The sequence below is a fragment of the Acinonyx jubatus genome, chromosome A1, assembly GCF_027475565.1.
Source record: "Acinonyx jubatus isolate Ajub_Pintada_27869175 chromosome A1, VMU_Ajub_asm_v1.0, whole genome shotgun sequence".
NCBI classification, from domain to species: domain Eukaryota; kingdom Metazoa; phylum Chordata; class Mammalia; order Carnivora; family Felidae; genus Acinonyx; species Acinonyx jubatus.
The window spans coordinates 5,003,678-5,028,401 of record NC_069380.1 but is presented as its reverse complement, the minus strand read 5'-3'; the positions used below and the strand labels follow the sequence as shown (position 1 = coordinate 5,028,401).

General features: G+C 42.0%; 2 protein-coding genes across 6 annotated transcripts in view; one reads left to right on the top strand and one right to left on the bottom strand.

The window, feature by feature from the left end:
* The window catches only part of NUP58 (nucleoporin 58), a 49,148-nt gene extending 39,291 nt beyond the window's left edge, over nucleotides 1–9,857 (bottom strand). For 2 of the 3 annotated variants that reach the window (XM_027064569.2, XM_027064570.2), the window contains exons 1-3: nucleotides 9,545–9,857; nucleotides 4,688–4,830; nucleotides 656–805 (exon numbers count right to left, since the gene is read on the bottom strand). In XM_027064569.2, coding sequence (XP_026920370.1) covers nucleotides 656–805; nucleotides 4,688–4,830; nucleotides 9,545–9,651 — 400 coding nt within the window. In that variant the 5' untranslated portion in view covers nucleotides 9,652–9,857. The remainder of the gene's footprint in view (nucleotides 1–655; nucleotides 806–4,687; nucleotides 4,831–9,544) is intronic. The other variant, XM_027064568.2, reaches the window with a different exon arrangement.
* A 12,210-nt stretch (nucleotides 9,858–22,067) lies between these two features.
* The window catches only part of MTMR6 (myotubularin related protein 6), a 40,907-nt gene continuing 38,250 nt past the window's right edge, over nucleotides 22,068–24,724 (top strand). The window contains exon 1 of one of the 3 annotated variants that reach the window (XM_027064560.2): nucleotides 22,068–22,239. In XM_027064560.2, coding sequence (XP_026920361.1) covers nucleotides 22,216–22,239 — 24 coding nt within the window. In that variant the 5' untranslated portion in view covers nucleotides 22,068–22,215. The remainder of the gene's footprint in view (nucleotides 22,240–24,724) is intronic. The other 2 variants (XM_027064558.2, XM_027064559.2) reach the window with 2 other exon arrangements.

The window sequence follows — 24,724 nt, the reverse complement described above, 5'->3', positions numbered from 1 at the left end:
AGGGAACATCATTTCTAAGAACACCAGAGAAAATAAAAACACTTCCCAAGAAATGCAAAAAGCAAAAAAACAAAAACACAACAAACAACCCTTCATGTCCATGATAAAATTCACTTAGGAAAAACTACTCATTGAAGATGAAATTATATATGTACCTAAGAATAAAGAGAAATCGTACCTTCAGAGCAAAACCTAGTGACAGAAATAAGAGTTCTGGGTAATACTACAATGGTATCAGGTAACTGATTCCAGACAGTAATAAGGAGTTTTTCCACCCAGGACACCAACTTCGCCTTCGAAATGGAAAGAATCCTAAGCCAGGCAATATTTATGCAAACTCTTTACCCTTCCCTGTCACCAAAATGCTCCCTGAAAACAAAGTGGATATTAATAATTTTACATTTTGCCTCTCACTCTGTCCCTGCTTTGCCCTGTAAATAGAGACTGACCTCCAAGATGGTCCCTCCTGCTTTAAGGACCAGTGATGACCTTCTTCACAAATCAGTAGTTTACTAGGTCAAAACTGCCTCATGGTTGAAATAAAAACTTTCCAAAACCAAAGTTCTCTTTAATAATAAAGGTGGATACCTATGTTCACCAACGGCAAAACTAGTAAATTCAACCGTAAGAGGTGGCTTCTCCCATTGTGCCTCACCTGCAGGAGTTGACGTCAGAGCAGACGAAAGAGTAAGACCGCTAGCTGAGGTAGAAGTAATGGGCAGAGCAAATGGTGTGGCAGACGCAGCAGGTTTAGCGAATCCTAAACTGAAACCCGTCGTAGATGCGGATGTTGTGGCTGGCGTTCCTGCGCAAACAGACAAACAGATCCTATTTTACCGTAAGTGTGTATCATACCAGTTTCAATCAGGATCCCTAAAAGATAGAGTCCATCTACTTTTGCAGCTAGAACAAGGATCCATGTACTTGTATGCGCACGAAAAAGTCACATATAAAAGGTGGGACCAAATCAGGGTGCATACTTAAAAAAGATGGCCCTGGGATTTAAGAACAGCAAAAAAAGTCCAGTCACTGTGGTAATGTTGAAATCCATTTTCAGCTCTACCCCTGAATGTACCTAAAAGAGCATTTACCCTTCCTTTATACTCAGCAGAAAAGTCTCCCTCCCCTCCAAGGCTCTTTAAACCAGCATTCTCTACTGCCCAGTGTTCTGGGTTTCTGTCAGCTCCCACTACTCCTTTCAGTCTCCTTCCGTCCATCTCCTTCCTCTGTTCACTTCTTAAATGAGGCTGCCTATGGTACCAGGCCTGCTTCCTTACTTCCCAACCGCAGAATTTCAACCACAGAAACATGGTCTTGATTTACACCCCCTGGAGTCTCCCCTGGCTAGCTCTGCCTGGATGTCCCTCTGCACCTCGGCATCCCCCTAGACAAAAGCACTCCTAAATCCCCTGCCGTGGTCCTCTCAGCTGCTCGTGCCAGAAGCCACGACCCTCCCTGATGCCCCTTCTCTCTCCTACATTCTACTGGCCACAAACCCTGTCAATGCTCCTGCAGAAATATCCGTGGATTACAAGCATCTTCAAAAACCTTAGCTCAGGCCATCTCCCTCTCAAGAACTATTATCACAACCTCTTGATTTGTTTCTGTGCTGTCAGTCCTTCTAACCTCTAATCTATTCTTTGAATCAGTTAGTTACGTTAAAAACAAGCGAGAATACCAACAAAAAATAATACCCTGCTGATTCTCCCGGACTGAAGGCTCCCATTATCTCTCTACTATCTCTACGCTACAGCCTAAAGGGCTGGCACACAACCACCTTTCCTATCTTGTCCCAACTTGTTCCTCAAATCCCCTCTCCGTACCATTCCCACCTCTGAATCCAAAACTCTAAGAACCGAGTATTTTTCCTACTTCCCCGGTCCTTTTATAACTGGGCCTTTGCACTTTCCATTCCTGCATCAGGAATAATGTCTCCTGCCCCCCAAATAAACTTCTACCCTTTTCTTTCTCTTCCTTCCTTGGTGCCTTTCATACATCTGTTACGGCCTTTATCAGATCACACAAGAACTTATTACTACACCTGCCTGTCACCTTCACCTCGGAACACACCGAATGCCCTGCTCACACACTCTGTAGTTCTTTTTTTTTTTAATTTTCTTTTTTTGAACATTTATTTATTTTTGGGACAGAGAGAGACAGAGCATGAACGGGGGAGGGGCAGAGAGAGAGGGAGACACAGAATTGGAAACAGGCTCCAGGCTCTGAGCCATCAGCCCAGAGCCTGACGCGGGGCTCGAACTCATGGACCACGAGATCGTGACCTGGCTGAAGTCGGACGCTTAACCGACTGCGCCACCCAGGCGCCCCCACACTCTGTAGTTCTTGACGTAATCCGCACCGCCCTCACCACCAGTACCATCGCCACACCAACAGCTAATACTAAATGTTCAAACCGTCATGCACACCTAAGGCCACACGGTTAGGAAGCAGCAGCTGCTCAAAACTACTAAATGAAGACATGTGTAACAACCTGCATTTTGGCTTCTCCCGAGAGCAGAAAGAAGCCAGAAACTAAGCTTCTGGATTGTTCTTACCACAACCAGAAGTTCCTGCCAGAGTACAGTGCTTTGAAATCCTGCACGGGTTCGACAATCTCAGAAAATGAAAGAATCCAACTGCTTGTCCTTGAAGCCAATCCTGTCCAAACCGCTGGTAGTAAACAGATGTGCTATGCTCTCTCCCGATACCAGGTGAGTAGCATCCAAATGAAAAAAGTCCACCAATCTTGAATTTATTTCAACTTTTGGTTTAATTTTAATTAATAAATTTAATTTTAATTGAGGCTCCTCACTGTCCTTTCATTCATTCCTTTCCTTTGACATTATTAATCGCCATTCTAGTTACTCACATTCCATTTGGCATCTCACTGCAGAGAACGAGGGTATTTTTGAGCCAGAAGGAAGTCAAAAACTTTTTAGTCGAATACTTTCACTTTATAGATAACTAAAAGCTGCCAGATATTACATGACTACCTAAGACCTCACAGCGACTTGGAGGTATAAGCAGGGTTTAATTCCAAGACTTCTGAGCTAGGTAGTGTGGTGCTTTTTCCACTACAAGGACTCAAATAACTGCAAACTGTAATGTGAAATTTCCACAGAAAAACTTCTGTATTTAAGGCTTTTTTTCTGAATTAAAAAGTCACTGACTTTTTAAAACATGCCAGTACTAAAAGGTTCTGTGATGAGTGTCTGTGATCTCTGTTAGGTTCCTTACATGCTTCCTTCTATACCCCAGCTCTGTGAGATATTACGAGAAGAGTAGAAAACCACAGATCTGGGAATCTTTCCTCAAAAATTCTTACACAGAGTTAATCCTGTAGTTATAGTTGTTGCTATTCCTGGGGACAAAAAGAGAAATAAAATTTAATTCATCAGTGGAAGATGGCATTTTGGGGGTTTATCACAAGGGGAGACTTGGAATCATCTTCAGGGTGTGATAACACTACTCAGACGACCAGTATCTTCCACCATAACCGCTAACACAAACGTTCTTCCTATAGCACTGGTTTTCATATTACAAGCTGTATATAATTTTGATTAATTAGGAAATAAAATTTATAAAATGCAAACAACTACTGCTTATAACAAAATTAGGAAGGAGAAAAAAACGCTACTCTAAGCAAAACACTGGCACGCAGAGCTATTTCAAGAAGCTCCCTGGATGGTGTCACATCTACTCCTGCAGTTCTTACATTTTCTATGTGTGGCTGTGAAATGTTGCAATCAAAGCTGGAAGGTCAATGCAAAAGGTGGTAATAGAGACCAAGAGGTCCTGAGGGTAGAGAATAAAAAGTCAATAAGGAAGTAAACTGTTTAAATGGTAGTACCAGTGAATCATGTTTTTAACTTAATAATAAAATACCCGTAAGTATTAAAAAACAAACAACTTTTTATTATTGAAACGTCTACCTTTTCCCAGTGAGGCAGTTGTTTTAATAATACAAAATCTTAAAACATCTCTTAGGAAGGCAAATTATAATTTTACAGTAAAATAGATGCTAACTGTCCCACATATGCTCAATTAAGTCCAAATTGGTAAACTCATCTTGACTAAGGTAAAACGCTGCATTATATAATTTAATATAAAAATTGTTACTTTACTCATCGTATTTAAGGAGGTATACCATCTTTGTGTCAAGTTACAAAAATTTTTTTTTCTTATGAGAGATCTTATTTAATTCTTTAAATGTGTGTGTTTTCCTTCTTTACACAAAAATAGATGATAACTGGGGCGCCTGGGTGGCTCAGTCAGTTAAGCATCCAACTTCGGCTCAGGTCATGATCTCGCAGTTCGTGAGTTTGAGCCCCACATCGGGCTCTGGGCTGACAGCTCAGGGCCTGAAGACTACTTCAGATTCTGTGTCTCCCTCTCTCTGCCCCTCCCGCACTCATGCTCTGTCTGTCTGTCTCTCTCTCTCTCAGAAATAAACATTAAAAAAACATTCTTTTAAATAGATTATAACCAACATGGGCCTATCACTGGTCCTTAATTCCACATCCCAATATATTTTTTCATCTTAGTATTTACCATTTTCTCGGTCTGTCACCAATGACAATCCTTGTAAAGAGAAGGGATAGAGAACAGAACTAAAGAGAAGGGATAGAGAACAGAACTTGAAGAATAGCCCACACTTACTCCCTGCAAATGTGACAATCCTCCTTACCTGTATTTGTTCCTCCCAGAGTGAACCCAGTGGTAGATTTCGGTCCGAAGAGGCCAGTTCCGAAACCACCTGAGGAAGCGGATGTAGTTGCAGGAGTTGCAGTGCTTCCAAGAGTTCCAAAATTGAGCCCCACCGAAGGGTTGCTTGTTACAAAAAAAAAACAAAATAGAGTCTATTAGAGCCAGGATTTCTTTAAGAAAAATAAAAGTTCAAGGTTAATTACCTTCTTTCATTTAACATATTCAATATGCCTCCAGAGAATACAAAAGGAACTAACATTTTTAACCAACCAAACTCAAATATTTTCCTGTTCTCTTTAAAAATAAGTCACATATAAAAGTAGCCTTAAAAAATACAATGGGGGGGGTGGGGCTGGGTGGCTCAGTCAGTTAAGCATCCAACTTTGGCTCAGATCATGATCTCGCGGTCTATGAGTTTGAGCCCGCGTCAGGCTCTGTGCTGTCAGCTCAGAGTCTGGAGCCTGCTCGGAGTTCTGTCTCCCTCTCTCTGCCCCGCCCTTGCTCATGCTGTTTCTCTCCCTCTCAAAAAAAAAAAAAAAAAAGCTAGCATACTTTTAAATGGCCATAGGGAAATGCTATGAATGTGGATCATTTTCTTCTGGAATGACTCATGTACAGTCCACATTTCCAAAAGCATTTGTTCTTCCCCAACTAATAATAACATAAAGAAAAATAACATACCCAGAAATAGAAAAGTTATTCTAAGTGGTCTTCACTACCTCTCTATTGCTATATTACCACATTCATGGAGTTGGGGTGGGGGGGGGGGGCAGAGGACACAGGTATCTTGCCACCAAAACAGCAGTAAGAACTGGGGGCGGGGGTGAGAAGATGAGAAGGACTCAAGGTAACCTGGCAAGGGTAAAATGCAAAACAAAATTACCCTCGATCCAGAGTTTTTGAAAGTTTAAAAAGAACAGCTGATAATAACAAGTGATATGAACAGTTCACAACTTTCAACTGTTCTTATCAAAACTCGGGGGCTCAAATTTGCTATCTATGGGTGGGAGAGCAAATTATGAAAATAAACAAGAAATCCTGACAATTTGCTACTTCAAAAATTGTGTAGGAGAGTTAGGAGAGAATATATCAACATGTAACATAATGGGAGATCCCATTCATCCTGTATACGTACCTTTATTACTTCTCCCTCACCTTCCATACAGACATAATCACCATAAGAGAAGCCAAGGTCAGTTTTAAAAAGTTTAAAAGTCTGGGATGTTTCAATTTAAGAAGGCAGTGGGGTTATGGCTGGGTTCCAGTACCAGCACCCCAGTGTCCTGGTACCTATGTGACATTACTTAGTGTTTATGATTCTCCATTTCCTCATCTGCAAAATGGGAGTAACAGTGCCCACTTAACAGATTTTTTGAAAGATTAAGAGATTAAATGTTACTACTGTCATCATAAGGAACACTTATAAATTCAATTAAACACATTATGTACAAGGTATTATGCCAGCTAATCACTGTAAGGGGAATAGAGAGGAGCTTACTAAGAAGGTAGAACTTGAAATCAGTCATCAACACTGAGTAGGGAAGAAAAAAAAAAAAAGACTACACCCTCTGTCTTAGTTTATCACTGATTTTAAAATGATTTCTATGAGCACAGGTGTATGTGTGTCCCAGGTGTGAAGTACAGAGGGCTGGCAGAACAGGGTTGCAAAGTTTCACCAACAAAGCACAAATCCTAAACACTTAATCAACTGCATTAAAATGGTATTCTAGGGGGGCACCTGGGTGGCTCAGTCGGTTAAGTGTCCGACTCTTAATTTCGGCTCAGGTCGTGATGTTGTGATTTGCGAGTTTGAGCCAGGTATCAGGCTTCCTGATAGCACGGAGCCTGCTTGGGATTCTCCCTCCTTGCCCCTCCTCACCCCAGTGCATGCACCTGCTCTCTTTAAAAAATAAACATTTAAAAAAAAAAAAAAAAGATGTTTAAATAAACACAATTGGCAAATTTTGCAAACATCAAATTAAAAAAATGGTTATTATGCTCTGCTGTCTCCCAAATCAGTGATCCCATTTGGTTTTACTGCCATTCCATAAAGACACAAAAGAAGTACAGCCAAGGTATGTCTAAAAAGACAATTAAAATATTTAAAATGTCTTGATAACTGAAGACACAATGAAGTGTTTCATACCTAAATTTGAAAACATTACCAAAGAAATATATCAAAGTGGTATCTTCTTACTCAGAAAAGCAAGAGAAATTTCTCTGTGGCAGAGAAATTTACTTAATGAAAACCAAAAGCCACCCCAGACATGACCAATTTTTGCCTCAACCTGGTATTATCTGCTAGTGACTCTTTAAGACGTGCTACAGAAAAGCCAAGTTGACTCCAGCAGATCAGGAATATTCTTTTAACTTCTCCAGCATGCCCTAATGTGGACTCAGGAGGTAACACTTACTGAGCACCTACCAAGTGCCAGGTGTGATGCTAAATACTTTACATGCTTTATCCGATTCAACAACTCTGTGAGATAAATAGATGATACCCCTTTTCCAGACGTGGGAACTGTTGGACAGTAACGTTGCTGAAACGATTTACCTACAGAGACCAAATCGCTAGATGGCTCTGGGGGTAGTTAGGCCTTCAAACCAGTACTCCACGAGGCAGACGTCAGATGGTCTCTCCTTTCATTCATTTATCTAAGCCCTCTGAAGATTGTGTACATGTTTCCAGCTCAGGACTCAGAATTCCTTTACTCAGTCATTCAACAAGGATCTATGAAAGCCCTTGTCATGTGCCAGGAACTGTCACAGGGACTGAGGACAGAGTGGTAAGACTCAGATCCTGACTTCAGGAAGTTTCCAGTCAGTGGAGAGAATGAATCAATCACTCATTCACTCAAAAAATATGCACTGAGCTTCGCTGTGTCTACCCAAAAAAACGACATGAAACGGTCTTTGCCCTCATGGAGCTTCCGTTCCGTTGCTGGGATCAGAATATAAACAAGTCAACAAAAAATATAATGAATTGGGGTGCCTGGGTGGCTCAGGCAGTCAAGCGTCCAACTTCGGATCAGGTCATGATCTCACGGTCCGTGAGTTCGAGCCCCACGTCGGGCTCTGTGCTGACGGCTCGGAGCCTGGAGCCTGTTTCAGATTCTGTGTCTCCCTCTCTCTGACCCTCCCCCGTTCATGCAATCTCTCTGTCTCAAAAATAAATAAATGTTAAAAAAAATTTTAATAAAAAAATAAAAAAAATATAACGAATTCACTACAACCGTGGTAAGTGCTATGTTACAGGGTGCTATGAGGATGGAAACCTCGTCTACACTGGCAGAGCTGCAAAGACCTCTCTGGATAGGTAAGCACTGGAGTCCCAACAGTAGACACTAGCCTGGCACTCAAGGAGGTGGCGGGGGGATTCCAATCAGCAGGAACTGACCCAAGGGGAAGGGGTTGGGCCAAGCCCACCTGAGGAACTAAGAAAATGCCCAAGTTGCTACAGCAGTGTTTTTCAACCTACGATTAGGACCCATCAGAAGTATAACATCAATTTAGCAGATCACAACCAGCATTTTACAACAAAATGGAGGGGCACCTGGGTGGCTCAGTCGGTTGAGCGTCCGACTTCGGCTCAGGTCATGATCTCATGGTCCGTGGGGTTCAAGCCCCCCATTGGGCTCTGTGCTCACAGCCCAGAGAGAGCCTGGAGCCTGCTTGGGATTCTGTGTCTCCCTCTCTCTCTGCCCTTCCCCAGCTCGTGCTCGGTGTCTCTGTGTCTCTCAAAATAAATAGATATTTTAGAAAAATTTTAAATTAGCAGGCCTTGCTGATTATGTGTGCAGAGTGAAAGAAAAGGAGGTATTAAAGGAGAAAAACTCCCAGATTTTATATTTGACTATGTAGTCTGTGCCCACCCCCCCCTTTTTTTTTAACACAAGGAAGATTCTTTTTTTGCCCTTTTAATCTACAACCACATTCCTCAAACTTCACAAGATGCCGTGTAACGCATTCTACGCGCTCTTCTGGATTTAAGGAACGCCTCCACTTTTACCTTAAAAAGACTGAATTCTAAAGATTCCATGTCCCATCATGACAATGATCTTTAACGATTTTAATGGTCTCTGGACCTCTGCTAGCTTTACTTCGCCATTTGAGCTGGTGGTTTAGCAGGCTGCACAAAAACGAGAAATAAGCTACATTTTTCAGTGTAAGTCATTACAACACAACACTCGCTCATGTACACTCATCTGCACATCATGTTCAAAATCACCAATAAATGCTGTAACAAGTGTTTAAAACAAGAAACAACAAAGGAGAGGGTCCCATGAGGTACAAAGACCTGAGCTCCTTTAAAATCCCACAACATCATTAAGCCCTGGAAAGTCCCACACCGTGTCTCCTGCAATGAAATCTGAATTCTCGGGGAGAAACTCTGATTTGTGCTCCTTAAAATCTTCTATTACACTGTCTTTTTCTAAAACCCCAGAGTAAGCCCCAGTGCCGTTCATTCGTTCACCATTCGTTCCGTGCCTCGGGCTGCCGCACCGCTGGGGCTCGGCGTGACATGCCAGGCCATTCCACGCAGCCAGACCCCCTCCGTGGGAACAACGTGTGAGTATGAACCATCGTAAATTCTGGGGGACCTCACAACCCCAAGACCATCCGCCCTCCTGCCGACCAGGCCGCCGGAGTTGGGGAGGGGGGGGCGGCAGGGCGCTGAAATAAGGCAGGGCTTCGAAGCTGGCCCTGGGCAAGTATTTTTCTACCAGGCCCACCGGGAAGGAAACCCGGGGGGCGGGGGGAAGAGGGAGGGACGGGCCCATCCACCGGAGGCTCGAGGGGAGGACCCGGGCCGGGGAAAGCGAGGAGGTGCGATTACCTAGACGCCCCAGTCCCGAAGGAGAAACCGCCGCCTGCGCCGGTCCCGCCGGCGGCTACGGTGGTGGAGCCCAGCGTGCTGGTCCCGAAGGAAAACCCCGTGGACATGGCTGCCGGGGCTCGGAGGCGTCAGCAAGCTGCAAGGGGCCGGGGACGCTCCTCTCTCCTCAGAGTCAAGGCGGGCCGCGCAGCATCGCTCTCACCCAGCCGCGACCTGGCGGGAACTTCAAGTCCCAGGGGCTGAGAAGGCCGAGGTGGGTGGGGCCACCACGCGAGAGCACGTTCCGGCGCCCGCCGCGCGCACGTAGACCACCGGGAGCGAGGCCGCCGCGCAAGGCGCCCTGGGACGGGGTGGGTGGGTCGGCACGCCGCGCAAGGCACCCTGGGAGGGGGTGGGGTGGGCGTGGCGCCGGCTCTCTTACGGAGGTGGCGTCCGGCGTTAAAGGCAAGGCGGACCGTTTCGTTTTAGTTCTGTATTGGGATACGTGTTGACGTAATCTGTACTTTATGGTTGTTGAATCTCAATTATTGCTTATGTCCTTCTCTACTGGTAAAAGGGATGCGTGGAGTCCCAGAGTGAGGAAGACCCTATGGAGCATTCCAGGCGCCCCTATAGTAAAGGAGGCGACCTCAGTTTTTGGTTGGCTACCGCCCCTTCCCGGGGAAGTACCGGGAGCGTGTCTGCTCCCTGACGTTTCGGTAATCGATCGATGATAATTCATCCGCTCCGCGGCGTTTCAGAGAGAGTCCGCTGCGGGGGGGGGGGGGGGGGGCGCTGTGGCTGACCCTGTTGGTGCTGCGCAAACTCCCTGACGATCAAAGGCTGTGGTCAAGTCGAAGTGTTGCGGCGTGTCCTGCTGGGTAGGAGTTTGTGCAGAGAGCTAGTGCAGAGGAGCAGATGGTATGGATCCTTTCGATCCTGTGTGTGGTGCCTAACGGGCTTTCTACTCAGTTTCTGCTGCTGCTACCAACAAGACAGCTGTTCCCAGAATTCCTTGTGCCCGTTCAAACGCATAGTACCTTCAAGTAGTGGTATGGGGGATCCCCAACAAAATGCTTACCTCTTCGTTCTGCATGAGGCTCGTCAAATGTCAAACTCTCCTACAAAGATTGTTTCTAAATAACATTTTATTGAAAGGATGGTCAAAGATCATCAGATACTAGAGAACAGGTCTGACGCGAAAGTCAGAAACCAAAACAAAACTAGAAGGAATACAGATAATTTGGGAAGCAAAAATAAACAAGTAACTTTATTTTTATCTTATACCTAGAGAAACGAGAGCCACAAAATCAGAACAGAGTGCTACAAAAAAATTTTTAGGAAAAGGAAAAAGGGAAATGTAGGTGACCAAATGAACTCTTAGCCTGGGAGGAACAGCATTCCAGTAGCGGTCGGCACAGCTAGTGCCCAGATCTTGGATTCTAGTATCATTCTCCAATTAAAGGGACTGGACCTCCTTGAGAAATTATTAATTCTAAGAGTTGGGGTGGAAAAGATGCAAGATGAGCCTGGAGCATATTGTAGTGCCAGAAAGTAAGGAAGTGCTCAAAAAAACCAGAAACCAAAAAAGCCCTGCCTATATTGATGAGGTATGTCAAAGGACATAGGAGCCAAGTGAAAAATTTACTGATGGCCAAAGCTGGAACAAGAAACTAAGGAACTATCAGATTATAACCAAAAGTTTAAAATGAACATCGGTAAATCCACACTGATGTAAGCGAATGAATAAATAATAAATGGGGAAGAATAGAAAAATATCTTGTGCAGAAGCATTCCAAATCATTTATATAGAAACACTGCCCCACAAGAGGGGGAGAACAACTCCTACTCCATAAGGGTGGTATTATAAAGTCGTAAGAATTTCCCAGAAAATATATTAGGAAGACAAAGGGGGCGACTGGGTGGCTCAGTCAGTTAAGCGTCTGACTGTTGGTTTCCGCTCAGGTTGTCATCTCACAGTTCTTGAGATCGAGCCCTGCATCAGGCTCTGCACTGACAGAGCCGACAGGCTCTTTTTCTCCCTCTCTGCCCCCCTTGCTCACTCGCACTCTCTCTTTCTCTCTCAAAAAAATAAACATTAAAAAAAAAAAGACAAAGGCCTAGAGAATAGGAATAAAAGAATAATAAATTAGAGTCAGACCAGGACTTTTCACATCTGATAGAAAAAAGAAAGGAGACAGGCGCTTGGGTGGCTCAGTCAGTTGAGTGTCTGACTTCAGCTCAGGTCGAGCCCCTCATCAGGCTCTGTGCTGACTGCTCAGAGCCTGGAGCCTGCTTCTGATTCTGTGTCTCCCTCTCTCTCTACCCCTTCCCTGGCTCATACTCTGTCTCTCTCTCCCTCTCAAAAATAAGTAAACATTTAAAAAAATGTTTTTTGAAAAAGAAAGGAGAAAGGGAGGGAAATGGGAAGAACAATAACAGAAGGAAGGGAGAAAAAAAGAAAAATAATAATAAAAAGAAAGAAACAGTAATTATCTCAGAAATAATATAAGAAAATTTCCCATAATTAAAGAAAATGTGTTTTTAGATTGAAAGAGTTCAGCATGGGGGCACCTGGGTCCAACTTCAGCTCAGGTCATGGTACCATCCATGGCTGGTGAGTTCAAGCCCCACCTCAGGCTGTGCTGACAGCTCACAGCCTAGAGCCTGCTTCAGATTTTGTGTCTCCCTCTCTTTCTGCCCTCTTCTGCTCATGCTCTATCTCTCTCAAGAATAAAAAACATTAAAAAAAAATATTCAAAGAGTTCATCATGTTCTCAAAACACTGGATGGAAATAGAGGAGAAAACCAAGTTTCTTGTTTTAAAATTTCAGATCATGGGGGTGAAGAGATCCAAAAAGCCTCCTGAGAAAATAAACTGGGGACCTCCAAAGGGAAACCAGGAAGTCATCAGGTTTCTGAACAGGTGCCGTGGAAGTTAGGATGTGTTTCTGGGAGCTCTCAAAATCCTAAGAGAAAAAATTTTTCCCAGCACAGGATTCTAGACCCAGCCAAACTATCCATCAAAGATTTGTCTTTTGCCTTATTTCAGGAAGTCATTAAAGAATATACTCCACCAGGGGTGCCTGGGTGGCTCAGTCGGTTAAGCGCCCGACCTCAACTCAGGTCATGATTTCACGGTCTGTGAGTTCGAGCTCCACATCAGGCTCTGTGCCAACAGCTCAGAGCCTGGAGCCTGTTTCAGATTCTGTGTCTCCCTCTCTCTCTGACCCTCCCCTGTTCATGCTGTGTCGCTCTCTGTCTCAAAAATAAATAAACGTTAAAAAAAAATTAAAAAAAAAAATATACTCCACCAAAACAGAACAGAACAAAGTAAGCAAATCAAGAAGAATACAACATAAGATCTAGGAATTCAACACAAAAGACTAATCAAGACATTTCCCTGGCTTCACCATATACTGGTGAAGGGGAGTCCCAAGATAATTCAGTAGGCCTAGAGAACAACTGGAACAACCTGGAATAAGAAGGGAAGAGACTCTTAGATATCTAGGGATCTCTGGACAGATGTCTCGAGGAAAAACAATGGAACTGAGAGATTATCTGTCGGACTTAACCATGAAGGAATACTGGATCTAGTGTGAGAATACTTAACATGAGAAAGAAAGAAAACTAGGCAAATTACTCAAAGAGGCAATTGAAAAAAAAATTCAATTATATAAGAAAGGAAATGTAAGTGGAGTACTTAATTTGGAATCACAGTGAAGAGTCTATAAGAATAATAATGAAAACATGAGTGTGAATTCAACTTTTTTAAGGTGTTAAAACTCTAATAGCACAAGAGGAAGGGGAAATGCAAATCTGGGAGCAGGGGATTTTCTACAAGAGCTAAATTCTGACCTTAAGTGAAGGAAGAAAATGAAAAAAATTACCTAAAACTGAAAAAAAAAAAGTCAAGAAAGAGTCCTAAAACTATGTTACTCAGACATACGAAAGTAAAAACAAGAAAAAGACAAAAATCAGAATGAGTGCTTTGGGGAAGTAGGAATAGTGATGAAGCAAGGGATAACCAAATTTTGTTACAAGCTTTATGCTACTCTTGAATATTTGTTTGTTTATTTTTCTGTTTGTTTATTTTAAAGTAGGATCCATGCCCAGTGTTAGAGCCCAATGTGAGGCTTGAACTCACAACACTGAGATCTAGACCTGAGCTGAGATAAAAAATCAGACGCTTGGCCAACTGAGCCACCCAGATGCCCCTACCCTTGGACTTTAAAAAAAAAACAGTATATATTACTTTGAAAAGAAGTTAAAATGTCCTACTTCATAGACTTTTCCCAGTTACGAAAATATACTTGCAGAAGAATGCAGAAAGTATACAAGTTCTGTTTATAAACTAAACATCCACATCATGAAACACCCATATTGTGACCACCACCCACATCAAGAAACTGGATGCTGCAAGCAACTTAGAAGTTCTTTTTATGCCCTTCTTCAATCACACTCCAATTTTCCTTATAGTTTTAGCACCTCTGTGTTCACCCCTAAACATAGTTGAGTTTTGTCTATTTTTGAACTATAACATAAATGGAATCATAGCATATGGTTGTTTTGTGTCTTGCATTTTTTGTTCAACCTTATATTTATGATTTTCATCTTTGCTGTTATATGTAACTGAATATTCATTAACATTGCTGCATATTATTCTATTTTATGACTGTATCACCATTTATCTATCCACCTATTTTACTCCTGCTGTTGTTTATAGTTTTGGGCTATTACAGATGGGGTACTAAAAACATATACATAATATTCTATAATATACTATTGCATATACATAATATACATAACATACTATTGCATATGCTTAAGATTCTCTAGAGTCCACATTTTTTTTTTCAACGTTTATTTATTTTTGGGACAGAGAGAGACAGAGCATGAACGGGGGAGGGGCAGAGAGAGAGGGAGACACAGAATCTGAAACAGGCTCCAGGTTCTGAGCTGTTACCACAGAGCCGGACGCGGGGCTCAAACTCACGGATCACGAGATCATGACCTGGGCCGAAGTCGGCCGCTTAACCGACTGAGCCACCTAGGCGCCCCAGCCCTCCCATTTATTTAGGCGTGTGTGTGTGTGTGTGTGTGTGTGTGTGTGTGTGTGTGTGTGTGTGGAGAGAGGGAGAAGATTGAGATTGCATATCTGTATACCTATTATCCATCCATTTATGGAGTTTTGTAACATGCTCTATAAATATCTTACACATATTTTGTTAAATTTGTTGACATCTAATACTCTTTTTATGCTGTGGCAAATATATCTTTTTAAAATTCCATTTTCACCTTCTACTACATTGGAACTTATATGCTGTTTCTATTATTTTAGCAGTTACTCTAGCAAATAAAACATATAAACACAACTTTTTAAGGCTAAAGTTAACCAGCACTCCCACTCTTTTCCAAGGTAATGCAAGGATACTAGGATACTTTATCTCACTCCTAACTCATGTATTTGAATTATTGTTCAACTTAGCAAAACTTTATTATTGTTTTAGGCAGTTTGTGTTTATTTACATTTACTCATTTCTGTGTTTGAAATTTTTTTTAACATTTATTTTTGAGAGACAGAAACAAAGCATGAGTTTGTGGGGGAGGTGGGCAGAAAGATGGGGAGAGAGACACAGAATCTGAAGCAGGCTCCAGCCTCTGAACTGTCAGCGCAGGGCCGGATGCGGGGCTCCACTCACGAAACTATGCGATCATGATCTGAGCCAAACACAGAAGCGTAACTGGCTGAGCCACTCAGGCACCTCTCATTTCTTTATGTTAAAAAGAATCTTTGGGGCGCCCGGGTGGCTCAGTCGGTTAAGCGTCCGACTTCGGCTTAGGTCATGATCTTGCAGTCCATGGGTTCGAGCCCCACGACGGGCTCTGTGCTGACAGCTCAGAGCCTGGAGCCTGTTTCAGATTCTGTGTCTCCCTCTTTCTCTGACCCTCCCCTGTTCATGCTCTCTGTCTCAAAAATAAATAAATGTAAAAAAAAAGAATCTTCATTTCTTTTGTATCTTAGATCTCCCATTTGTGATCATTTTCCCTATTCTGAAATACAATTTAGAATTTGCTGTTATATGGATCATGGCAAACTCAGTCTTTCTGTTTTTGTCTTTTGGAAGATGTCTGAGTTTTTTTCCCCCTACTTTCATTTTTTGAAAGATATTTTTTCCTGGAAAAAGTATTTTATTTTTTAAGTGATTTATTTCCCATTAAAAAATTTTTTTAAGTTTACTTATTTATTTTGAGAGAGAGAGAGTGGGAGAGGGACGGGGAGAGGGACGGTGGAGAGAATCCCAAGTAGGCTCTGCACTGTCAGCATGAAACCCCAGGTGGGGCAGGAACTCATGAACCATGAGATCATGACCTGAGCCGAAATCAAGACTTGGACGCTTAACTGACTGAGCCACCCAGGCTTCCCTATTTTATTTGATTTTTTAAAGATTTTATTATTAAGTAATCTCTACACTGAACATGGGGCTCAAACTTACAACCCTGAGATCACGAGTCACATTACCAATTGAGCCAGCCAGGCACCCCTGCAAAAAGTATTTTAGATTATTAGTTGTTTCTTCCAGTAAATGGCAGATACCATTGCAATGTTACATGCCTTCTACTATTGCTGATAAGAAGTCAACTGTAAATGTAATTACGGATCTACTGGAGGTAATTTGTACTTTTCCTCTGGATGCTTTTAAGATCTCCATTTTTGTCTTTGGTGTTGCCATAACAAAGTCACCATAGTGAATCTGTAGTTCGCTATCATGTATCTAGACATGGATTTCTTTTTATCAAACTTGGAATTTGTAGGCTTCTTTATTCTGTGGATCGGTGTCTTCCATGCATTCTAAAAAAAAAAAAAAAAAAAATCCAGGCATTATCTCATCAAATGTTATTTTTGCCCAGTCTCTCTTCTTCTCTCTCTTATTCTTGTGAAACTGTGATTAGGTTTATGTAAGATCTTTGCACTCTTTCCTTCATTTTTCCTGAATCTTTTGTCATATTTATAATCTTTTTGTCTCTCTGTACTCCTTTCCTTTGTGGATAATTTTTTTAGTAACTTCTGGTTTTCTAATTATTTCTTCTAATTTGTTTAATCTGTTAAACCCATCCAATGAGCTTTCCATTCCAATTTTTGTATTTAATTTATAGAAGTTATATTTGGTTCTTCATATTTGCTATATCATTCAAAAATTATTTTCCCCCGGGGCGCTTGGGTGGCTCAGACAGTTAAACAACCGACTTCGGCCTAGGTCATGATCTCACACTTCCTGGGTTCAAGCCTCGCGTTGGGCTCTGTGCTGACAGCTCAGAGCCCGGAGCCTGCTTCGGATTCAGTGTCTCCCTCTCTCTCTACCCTTCCCCTGCTCTTGCTCTGTCTCTGTCTCTGTCTCCCTCTCAAAACTAAATAAACAAAAAAAAATTTTTTTTAATTATTTCCCCCTATACTGCAGATATTTTAAATGTCTCATTTCTTTAAACAAAATGAGCATAGTTGTTTTAGAAACAAAGCCTGATAATTATAAAATCTTTTATTGCTATTGCATTGTTAACTGCCAATTATCTCCTGAGAATTGTTTCCTAGTGTACTACGTACGTATTTTTTACTCTGACGAATCACCACAGCTTTCCTTTGAAAACTAATTGTGAGAATTATTTGAAACCCACAGTAGAAGTAGAATTCACTGTAAAAGGATTTGTGTTTATTGTAAAAAGCTTCCTAGGCATTACTGATTCCAGGTACTTTCAACTGCATTCACAGCTTGACATTTGGGGTAAGTTTTTTTAGGTGGTATGAATCTAGGTTGTACATCCATCTAATAACCTTTTTGTGGTTGTAATATTTTCAAGATGGGCAATTATTGCACCCCCTTCTTTTCTCCGTGTCAATGCAAATTTCCTGCTATATTCTAGGGCTTGGGTTGGTTGAGTTTCCATACGGCCCTGGCTTTACGTAGGGAGAGAGCGCCTCATTAAACTCCCCACCTGGGTGGGCCTCAGATTTTGACTTCTGAATTTTGCATCCTTTAAGGGCACCTGGTTTGGAAATGGCCCTTTTGCCACATTTCCAGTTTCCTGCTTACCTCTCTGGGTATATACTTTCCCTTATAGTTTGCACGGTAAGGCCTCACTATCTTGTCTGTTACCTGGTGCTTTACAGAACTTGATTTCTACTTTGCCTGTTATTTTAAGTCTTTTTTTTTTTTTTAAGGCAGGGTCATTTCCTAGCCTATCATATTATCATAAATGGAACATCTATATGGATTGTGGAAAATCAATATAAAATAATTATTAATAATACAGACTCTAGAGTCAGACTGTCTGGCTTCACATCATGGATCTAGGCTTTCTCTGTTGCATGATATTGGGCAAGTTACTTCATTGTATTTTACTTTCCTCATCTTTAAACTGAGGAAAGTATTTTCCTCAGAATACAGGCAAAGCATCTGGTACACTTTCTGACTCCTGATTATCAGGTAGTAAGTGTTATCATTGTTATTCCCTCTCTATTAGAATCGGTAAGAGAGAAAAAGTGAGAAATGACAAGAGAAAAGAAGGTGGAGGATAGATAACCTGATATGTGAGGGTAAACTGTCTGGGAACAGGAAGTGGGGAAAATGACAAAAACATGGGAAAAATAATAAAAAGAGGTTTTATTAAGGAAGTCATGATGTGTGTCACTCAATATAATTTGCCCTATTCTCATCTCTCAAAAGGTCTTCAGTAAGGACCTACATTAATTTTCAATGTGTTTTCTTTCTTTCTTTCTTTCTTTCTTTCTTTCTTTCTTTCTTTCTTTCCTTTTTCTTTCTTTCTTTCTTCCTTTCTTTCTTCCTTTTTCTTTCTTTCTTTCTTTCTTTCTTTCTTTCTTTCCTTCTTTTTCTTTCTTTCTTTCTTTCTTCCTCTTTCTTTCTTTCTTTCTTTCTTTCTTAATTTCTTAATTTCTTTCTTTCTTTCTTTCTTGTTGGAAGCAGGATTTGTGTTTCTTTTGTATGTGCTACTATACCAAGACTGGTTTCTAGGTTGCTCAATCTTATTTCATACTTACCTTACAGGAGTAAGTAATTTCACCACAAAGACTGCTGTGCTTAACAAACATCTCACTTGCTTTGGTAATCTGTCTGAAACACAGCAGGCACTCAGAAAAAAGCAAACCAAAATAAGACAAAGCAACACCAAGACAAGTTGAATTAAATAAGTGAATGAAATGCTGGAAAATTCTTAACCAGAAAAGAAAACATAGGGGCACCTGGGTAGCTCAGTCAGTTAAGCATCCAACTTCAGCTCAGGTCATGATCTCAGGGCTCATGAGTTTGGGCCCCGCATAGGGCTCTGTGCTGATAGCTCAGAGCCTGGAGCCTGCTTCAGATTCTGTCTCTCTCTCCCTCTGCCCCTTCCCACACCCCCCCCAATATAAATAAACATTAAAAAAGAGAAGAAAAAACCTAGAACATCAAACATGGTAAGAAAGATGATATAAAAATTATAATGATGTTTTACAAGCAGCATTTTCTAGTTACAACAAGTGAAATTGATGAGGGAAACAAGGGCAAGAGAAATGTAGCTTAAATTTCCTTACAGCTTGCAGCCCACTGATAACGTGAAACATGCAGAGTGCGATCTTCCTCAAGGAACTCGTGGTTGCCTTAGTGCCTTAGTGTTTACGTTTTATTAAAAGACTAAAGGTAACCTTATCCCAACAGCAGCTAGCCCCTCAAGGTCCTGAAAGCCTTGCTTCCACATTCTTTAGAGACTTACGCTATCATTAACCCCCACTAATTAAAAAGTATATAGTCAGTTACTCCTCACAACCCCAGTACAGCTCTTTTTGCCCATAGGTCCTGTTCCTGTGCTATAATAAAATCACCTTTTTGCACCAAAAACATCTCAAGAATTCTTTCTTAGCATTCACTCTTAAACCCAAAACTCAAATTGCATCAAAACTGCTTAGTATAGGGGTGCCTGGGTGGCCCAGTCGGTTAGGCGTTCGACTTCGGCTCAGGTCATGATCTCGTGGTCCGTGAGTTTGAGCCCCACGTCGGGCTCTGTGCTGACAGCTCAGAGCCTGGAGCCTGCTTCAGATTCTGTGTCTCCCTCTCTCTCTGCCCTTCCCCTGCTCGCACTCTGTCTCTGTATCTCTCAAAAATAAATAAACGTTAAAAAATTTTTAAAAACCTGCTTAGTATAGAACATCGGGAAACTGTAAAGCAGGGTTTCTCCATCTCTTCGCTATTGACATGTTTCTGGATAATTCTTTGCTAGGTGTGTGTCTGTAGGTATGCATTGTAGGATGTTCAGCAGCAAACCTAGCCTCTACCCACTAGATGTCAGTAGCGTCTCCACCCATGCACCCAGTTGTGACAACCAAAAATATCTCCGGGTATGGCCAAATATCTCCTGAGGGGCAAAATCACTGGAGGCTGAGAAACACTGAAATAGAGGAATTACAAAAACCACCTGCAATCCTCCCATCTAGAAATGTAAACTTTTTGTTTGTATACATAAAAATTACGGAACAGTCACATTGATCTTATCATTCCATAACCAGCTTATTTTCCACTCAGTAATACAGCATCAACATTTTTGTTATGTAATATTCCTCTACAGCATAAATTTTTTTGGTAGTGCAAGTACTTTATAACAAAATAATCCTAATTCCTCCTTCCTCCCTCCCATCCCTGTGTCATTGCTGTCCTTCATTTCACTTATACATGAAGCATTTGTGCGTGCGTGCACACACACACACACACACACACACTCAAATACATTGTTGCTATTATTTTGAACAAAACGTTTATTATTAGATCAATAAAGAATAAGGAAATGTTTTTATTTCACTTTCACTTATTCCTTCTCTAATGTTCTTCCTTTCTTTATATAGATCCAAATTTCTGACCTGTATCATTTCCCTTCCCTCTGAAGAACTTCTTTTAACAATTTTTTCCGAGGCAGCTCTATCGGCAACAAATCTGCTCAATTTTTATTTACCTAAGAAAGTCTTTATTTCACTTTGCTCTCTTCTTGCTTGTGCGGTCTCTTCACATCTGAAGAGAAGTCAAATGTGATACTTACCTTTGCTTCTCCATAGGTAAACTATTCTTTTCCTCTGGCTTCTTCAGGACTTTTTTTCTCTATCTTTGATTTTCTATAGTTTGAGAATGATGTGTAGTTTCTCTGACATCTATCCTGCTTGGTGTTCTCTGAGCTTACTGGGTCTGAGGTTTGACATATAACATTAAACCAGGGGAAATTTTCAGACATTGTTGCAAATACTTGCCTCTGTTCCTTTCTTTCCTCTTCAGATGTTCTTTACATGTATACTACACCTTTTGTAGATGTCCTGCAGTTCTTGGATATTCTGTTCTGGGTTTTTTTCAGTCTTTGTTTTCTTTGTGTTTTAGTTTTGGAAGTTTTAGTTTTTGAAATATTCTCAAGCTCTCCGAGGAAAGAGATGTCTTTCCTCAGCCATGTCCAGACTAATAACACCATCAAAGGCATTCTTCATTCATTTCTGTTGCAGTGTTCTTTATCTCTACTATCTCTTTTTGGTTTTTACTTAGGACTCTCGTCTCTCTGTTTCCATTGCCCATCCGTTCTTGCGTGTTGTCTCCTTTATCCAGATAAATAAGACCCTTTCCTATATTAACCCTAGTTGTTTTAAATTTGCAGTCTGATAATTCCAACATCCCTGTCATACCCAAGTCTGGTTTTGATGCTTGCTGTGTCTCTTCACACTGTTTTCTGCCCTTTAGTATGTCTTGTAAGTTTTTCTGGATATTTGGACATGATTTACTAGGTAAAAGAAACTGCCCGGCATTGGTGCCCAGGAAGGTTGCTGCTTGTGGGTTTGTTTCCTTTAGTTGTGATTGTCTGTATTTGCCTGCCCCTCTCTAATTCTGAGGGCAGTGATATTCCCGGTGACCTCAGTTCTCTTGCAGGTCTAGGGAAAGTTGATGATTTTCAAGTTTGTTCAGCTTTTACTTGTTAGGATCTACCGCATAATTTTTTAATGGATGCTGGTGTTTATGGACATACTACACTTTTATATAACTAATTCTGTAGTATGGGGAATTTTGATTGTTTCAAATAAGGCTACACTAAATATATTTGATGATTTCCTTGGAACAGATTCTAGTACAACCGCACCTAAAGAGAAAGTATTGAAATTTGGTGCTGTCCACTGGCAGGGTAATGGACTTCAGTGACGTCTTGTCTCGCCCTCACCCACTAAATTCTCTTCACACAAGGACGTCCACACAGTCCATTCCTGAGCAAAGAAAAGTCTATGAACCACCGAGCTCGCCTCCGTTTCTTGTCCTTGGCCAACTGCTGGGTAGAGGGACGCCTTCTGCTAGGGGTTGGCGAGCCTCCACAAGCAGGGGGCGCTGTAGGATCTACGGTGGCTCAGAAGAAGGAGACGCCCTCTCCCCCAGAGGACGCTCTGCCCCGCCGGTCCCCGCCCCCTTCGCTGCCGCCGGTTTGGGGAAGTGTCTCTTGGAGACGGCGCACGCCGGCTGCGCCTGCGCGGTTGACGCTGCCAGGGGGCGGGCTGAGGGGGCGGGCTGACTGGCCGCGGCGCTGGCCCGCTGATAGTTCCTGCCGGACCTGGGTGGTTGTGGCCGCCCGGGGTTCTGTCGCTCCATGGTACGCCCGTGAGGCTGGCTGCCGGCGGCCGTCTCCTCGAAATGGAGCACATCCGTACGACCAAGGTAGTCGGACGCAGAGAGCTGTTCGCCACTGGCCATGGTCTGAGCCGGCAGAGGGACGAGGCGATGGGAGCTCGGCTGGCCGGACCGGGGCTAAGGAGCGGCCGCGCGGGGGCCCGGCCCCAGGCCCGAGGGGCCTGCCTGGGCCTAGTCTGGGAGGGTAGGGGCAGTTTGGGCCGAGGTGGGTGCGGAGGCCTCCTGTACCTACGGGAGTGGCAGTCTCGCTTCAGCCCTGGGTGTCGGGGTCTGGATGATTTGGGCTGCTGGGGGTTAAGTCCCATGAAATGGGTCGCCGCCCTCTAGCGCTACACTCTTTGGGGGGCAGAACTGGGGCTGTTTTAGCTCCAGCTGCTTTCAGCCATTCGCCGCCCATAGACCGGAAAACGGGTGGGTCCTCAAACCAGCGTCCCGGTACTGTGTAAGCTTTTCCTTGTTCACGTTGAATTGTCCCATGTCACAGATTCCTGATGGAAGTTTTGGAGACGCTGCGATCAGCGCTCTGCTCCATCTCACTTGCTTGTCTCGGTCTCCAGTCGTTTAAATTTGGCATTCCGTCTCTGTGCTTCAAAACTTCATTGTCTTTAGTGTGAATAGTTTAACAGAGGAGTTACGGGAGAAGAAAAAAATGGCATCCCATATTTTAAAGTGTCCGGTGAAACTCTTTTTTAGTTGAGCTTATTAAATCCTATGCTTAACATTTGGGTGCGAAAGGCATTTACTTTTAAGAACACACAATATTCTTATAATTCCATTACAAATGCTAAAACTGAAAGGAATAGCATCAGAATGTTACCGAATTACATTACCAGCAATTAAGTTCAGCTTCAGCCTTGGGAGGGAGAAAACAAACCGAGACAAGACTGGAATAACATGATTTGAAGACCTCTGGGCGCCTAACAACACAGGGAAGAGGGACCCACTGTGAATCTTGACTTCGTGTTTTCCTGAAACCATTGTTCAGTTGCCTCACATCCTAAAGTTACCATTCATTTAGAAAAATAGCAGACGTGCGTTGTCTTCATTTGTTCCATGGAGAGTTTGAGGTCTGTGCCATTAAAATGTTTCACAAACCTTTGTTAGATATCACGGATTTTTGTTGGAGCTTGTTTTTGACTGAGCATACTATAGTAAAATTGAAGACGCTAAAAACTAATGCCTTTCAAAAAAATCTTTTTTTTTTAAATTTTTTAATGTTTATTTATTTTTGAGACAGAGAGAGACAGAGCATGAACAGGGGAGGGTCAGAGAGAGAGGGAGACACAGAATCGGAAACAGGCTCCAGGTTCTGAGCTGTCAGCACAGAGCCCTACGCGGGGCTCGAACTCAGGGACCGTGAGATCATGACCTGAGCCGAAGTCGGACGCCTAACCGACCGAGCCACCCAGGCGCCCCATAAAAAAAATCTTTTTTTTAAAGAGAAGAATAGTAAAGCAACTCTGTAATTCTTCAAGTTGCTGGTACTTAAAGTTTGAAAACAGAAGGCTAATTAAGTAAATAACCAAACTAGTAGAAAATGCAAAGGTGGAAAAGAGGGCTGAGGTATGCATTAGATCAGGTTCTTGTCCTGGTTCCAAAGTTCTGAATGTATATTATATAGTAGCTTTTCACAGTGGGCCTATGCTGATGGTCTAGCCAGGTCCTCTTACGACTTTTTAAGAAGCAAAATTTAATTTTCTATTAAAATTACTTCTCAAGTTGTGCTCTTTTATTACTTTGAATTATTTTTCTAGCATTGGACCACCAGTACTCTGGAATAATCTTAAGTGGCTATAGACAGACTGTAATTAAACAAATATTTACCAGGTCCCAGTTACGTGCCAGGCATCGTACAGACACCGGTTATGTAGCAGTAAGCACGATAGATTTGGAGCTCGTTCTACATTCTGATCATTGCGTTTACTGTAATATTTTCTTAAATCATGGCTTAGTCTTAAAAGATTGATATGAACATAGCCTATTGCATTATTATACTAGTATGCGTAGCCTTCACTTGGACATGGTTAATTTACTGCAAAAATGATTGTATTTCAAAACTAAAAATGAATTGCTTTAAGTTTACTTAGCTGTTTTGAATTTAGCAGTTTAGTCACTATGATCAAGAACTGATTGTAGTCGTACGTAACGATTGTCTTGTTCTGTGTTGAGACCGCTGTATTTGGAAAGTAATAATGACCATTTCTTGAGCAACTCTATGTCTCTAGAGCCAACTGTGCAGTATTTCTTTATCGTACTTACAATTTCACAAATATATTTTTTATGCAAAATTGTCACTAATTTCTTGAATAACCTTGCCAATTGGGTACATTATCAACCTTTACAGATGAGGGAATAGACTTGGAGAGTTGAAGTAATCTGCCCAATTATCTAATGAGGGGTAGAGCCAAGATCGAAGCCAAGGCTTGTCTACTTCCAAAGATTACATAATGTTTTTTTCTTCTCTAGTTTTAATCTAATTGTTAAAATGTATTAATATTAAATCAGAAATGAA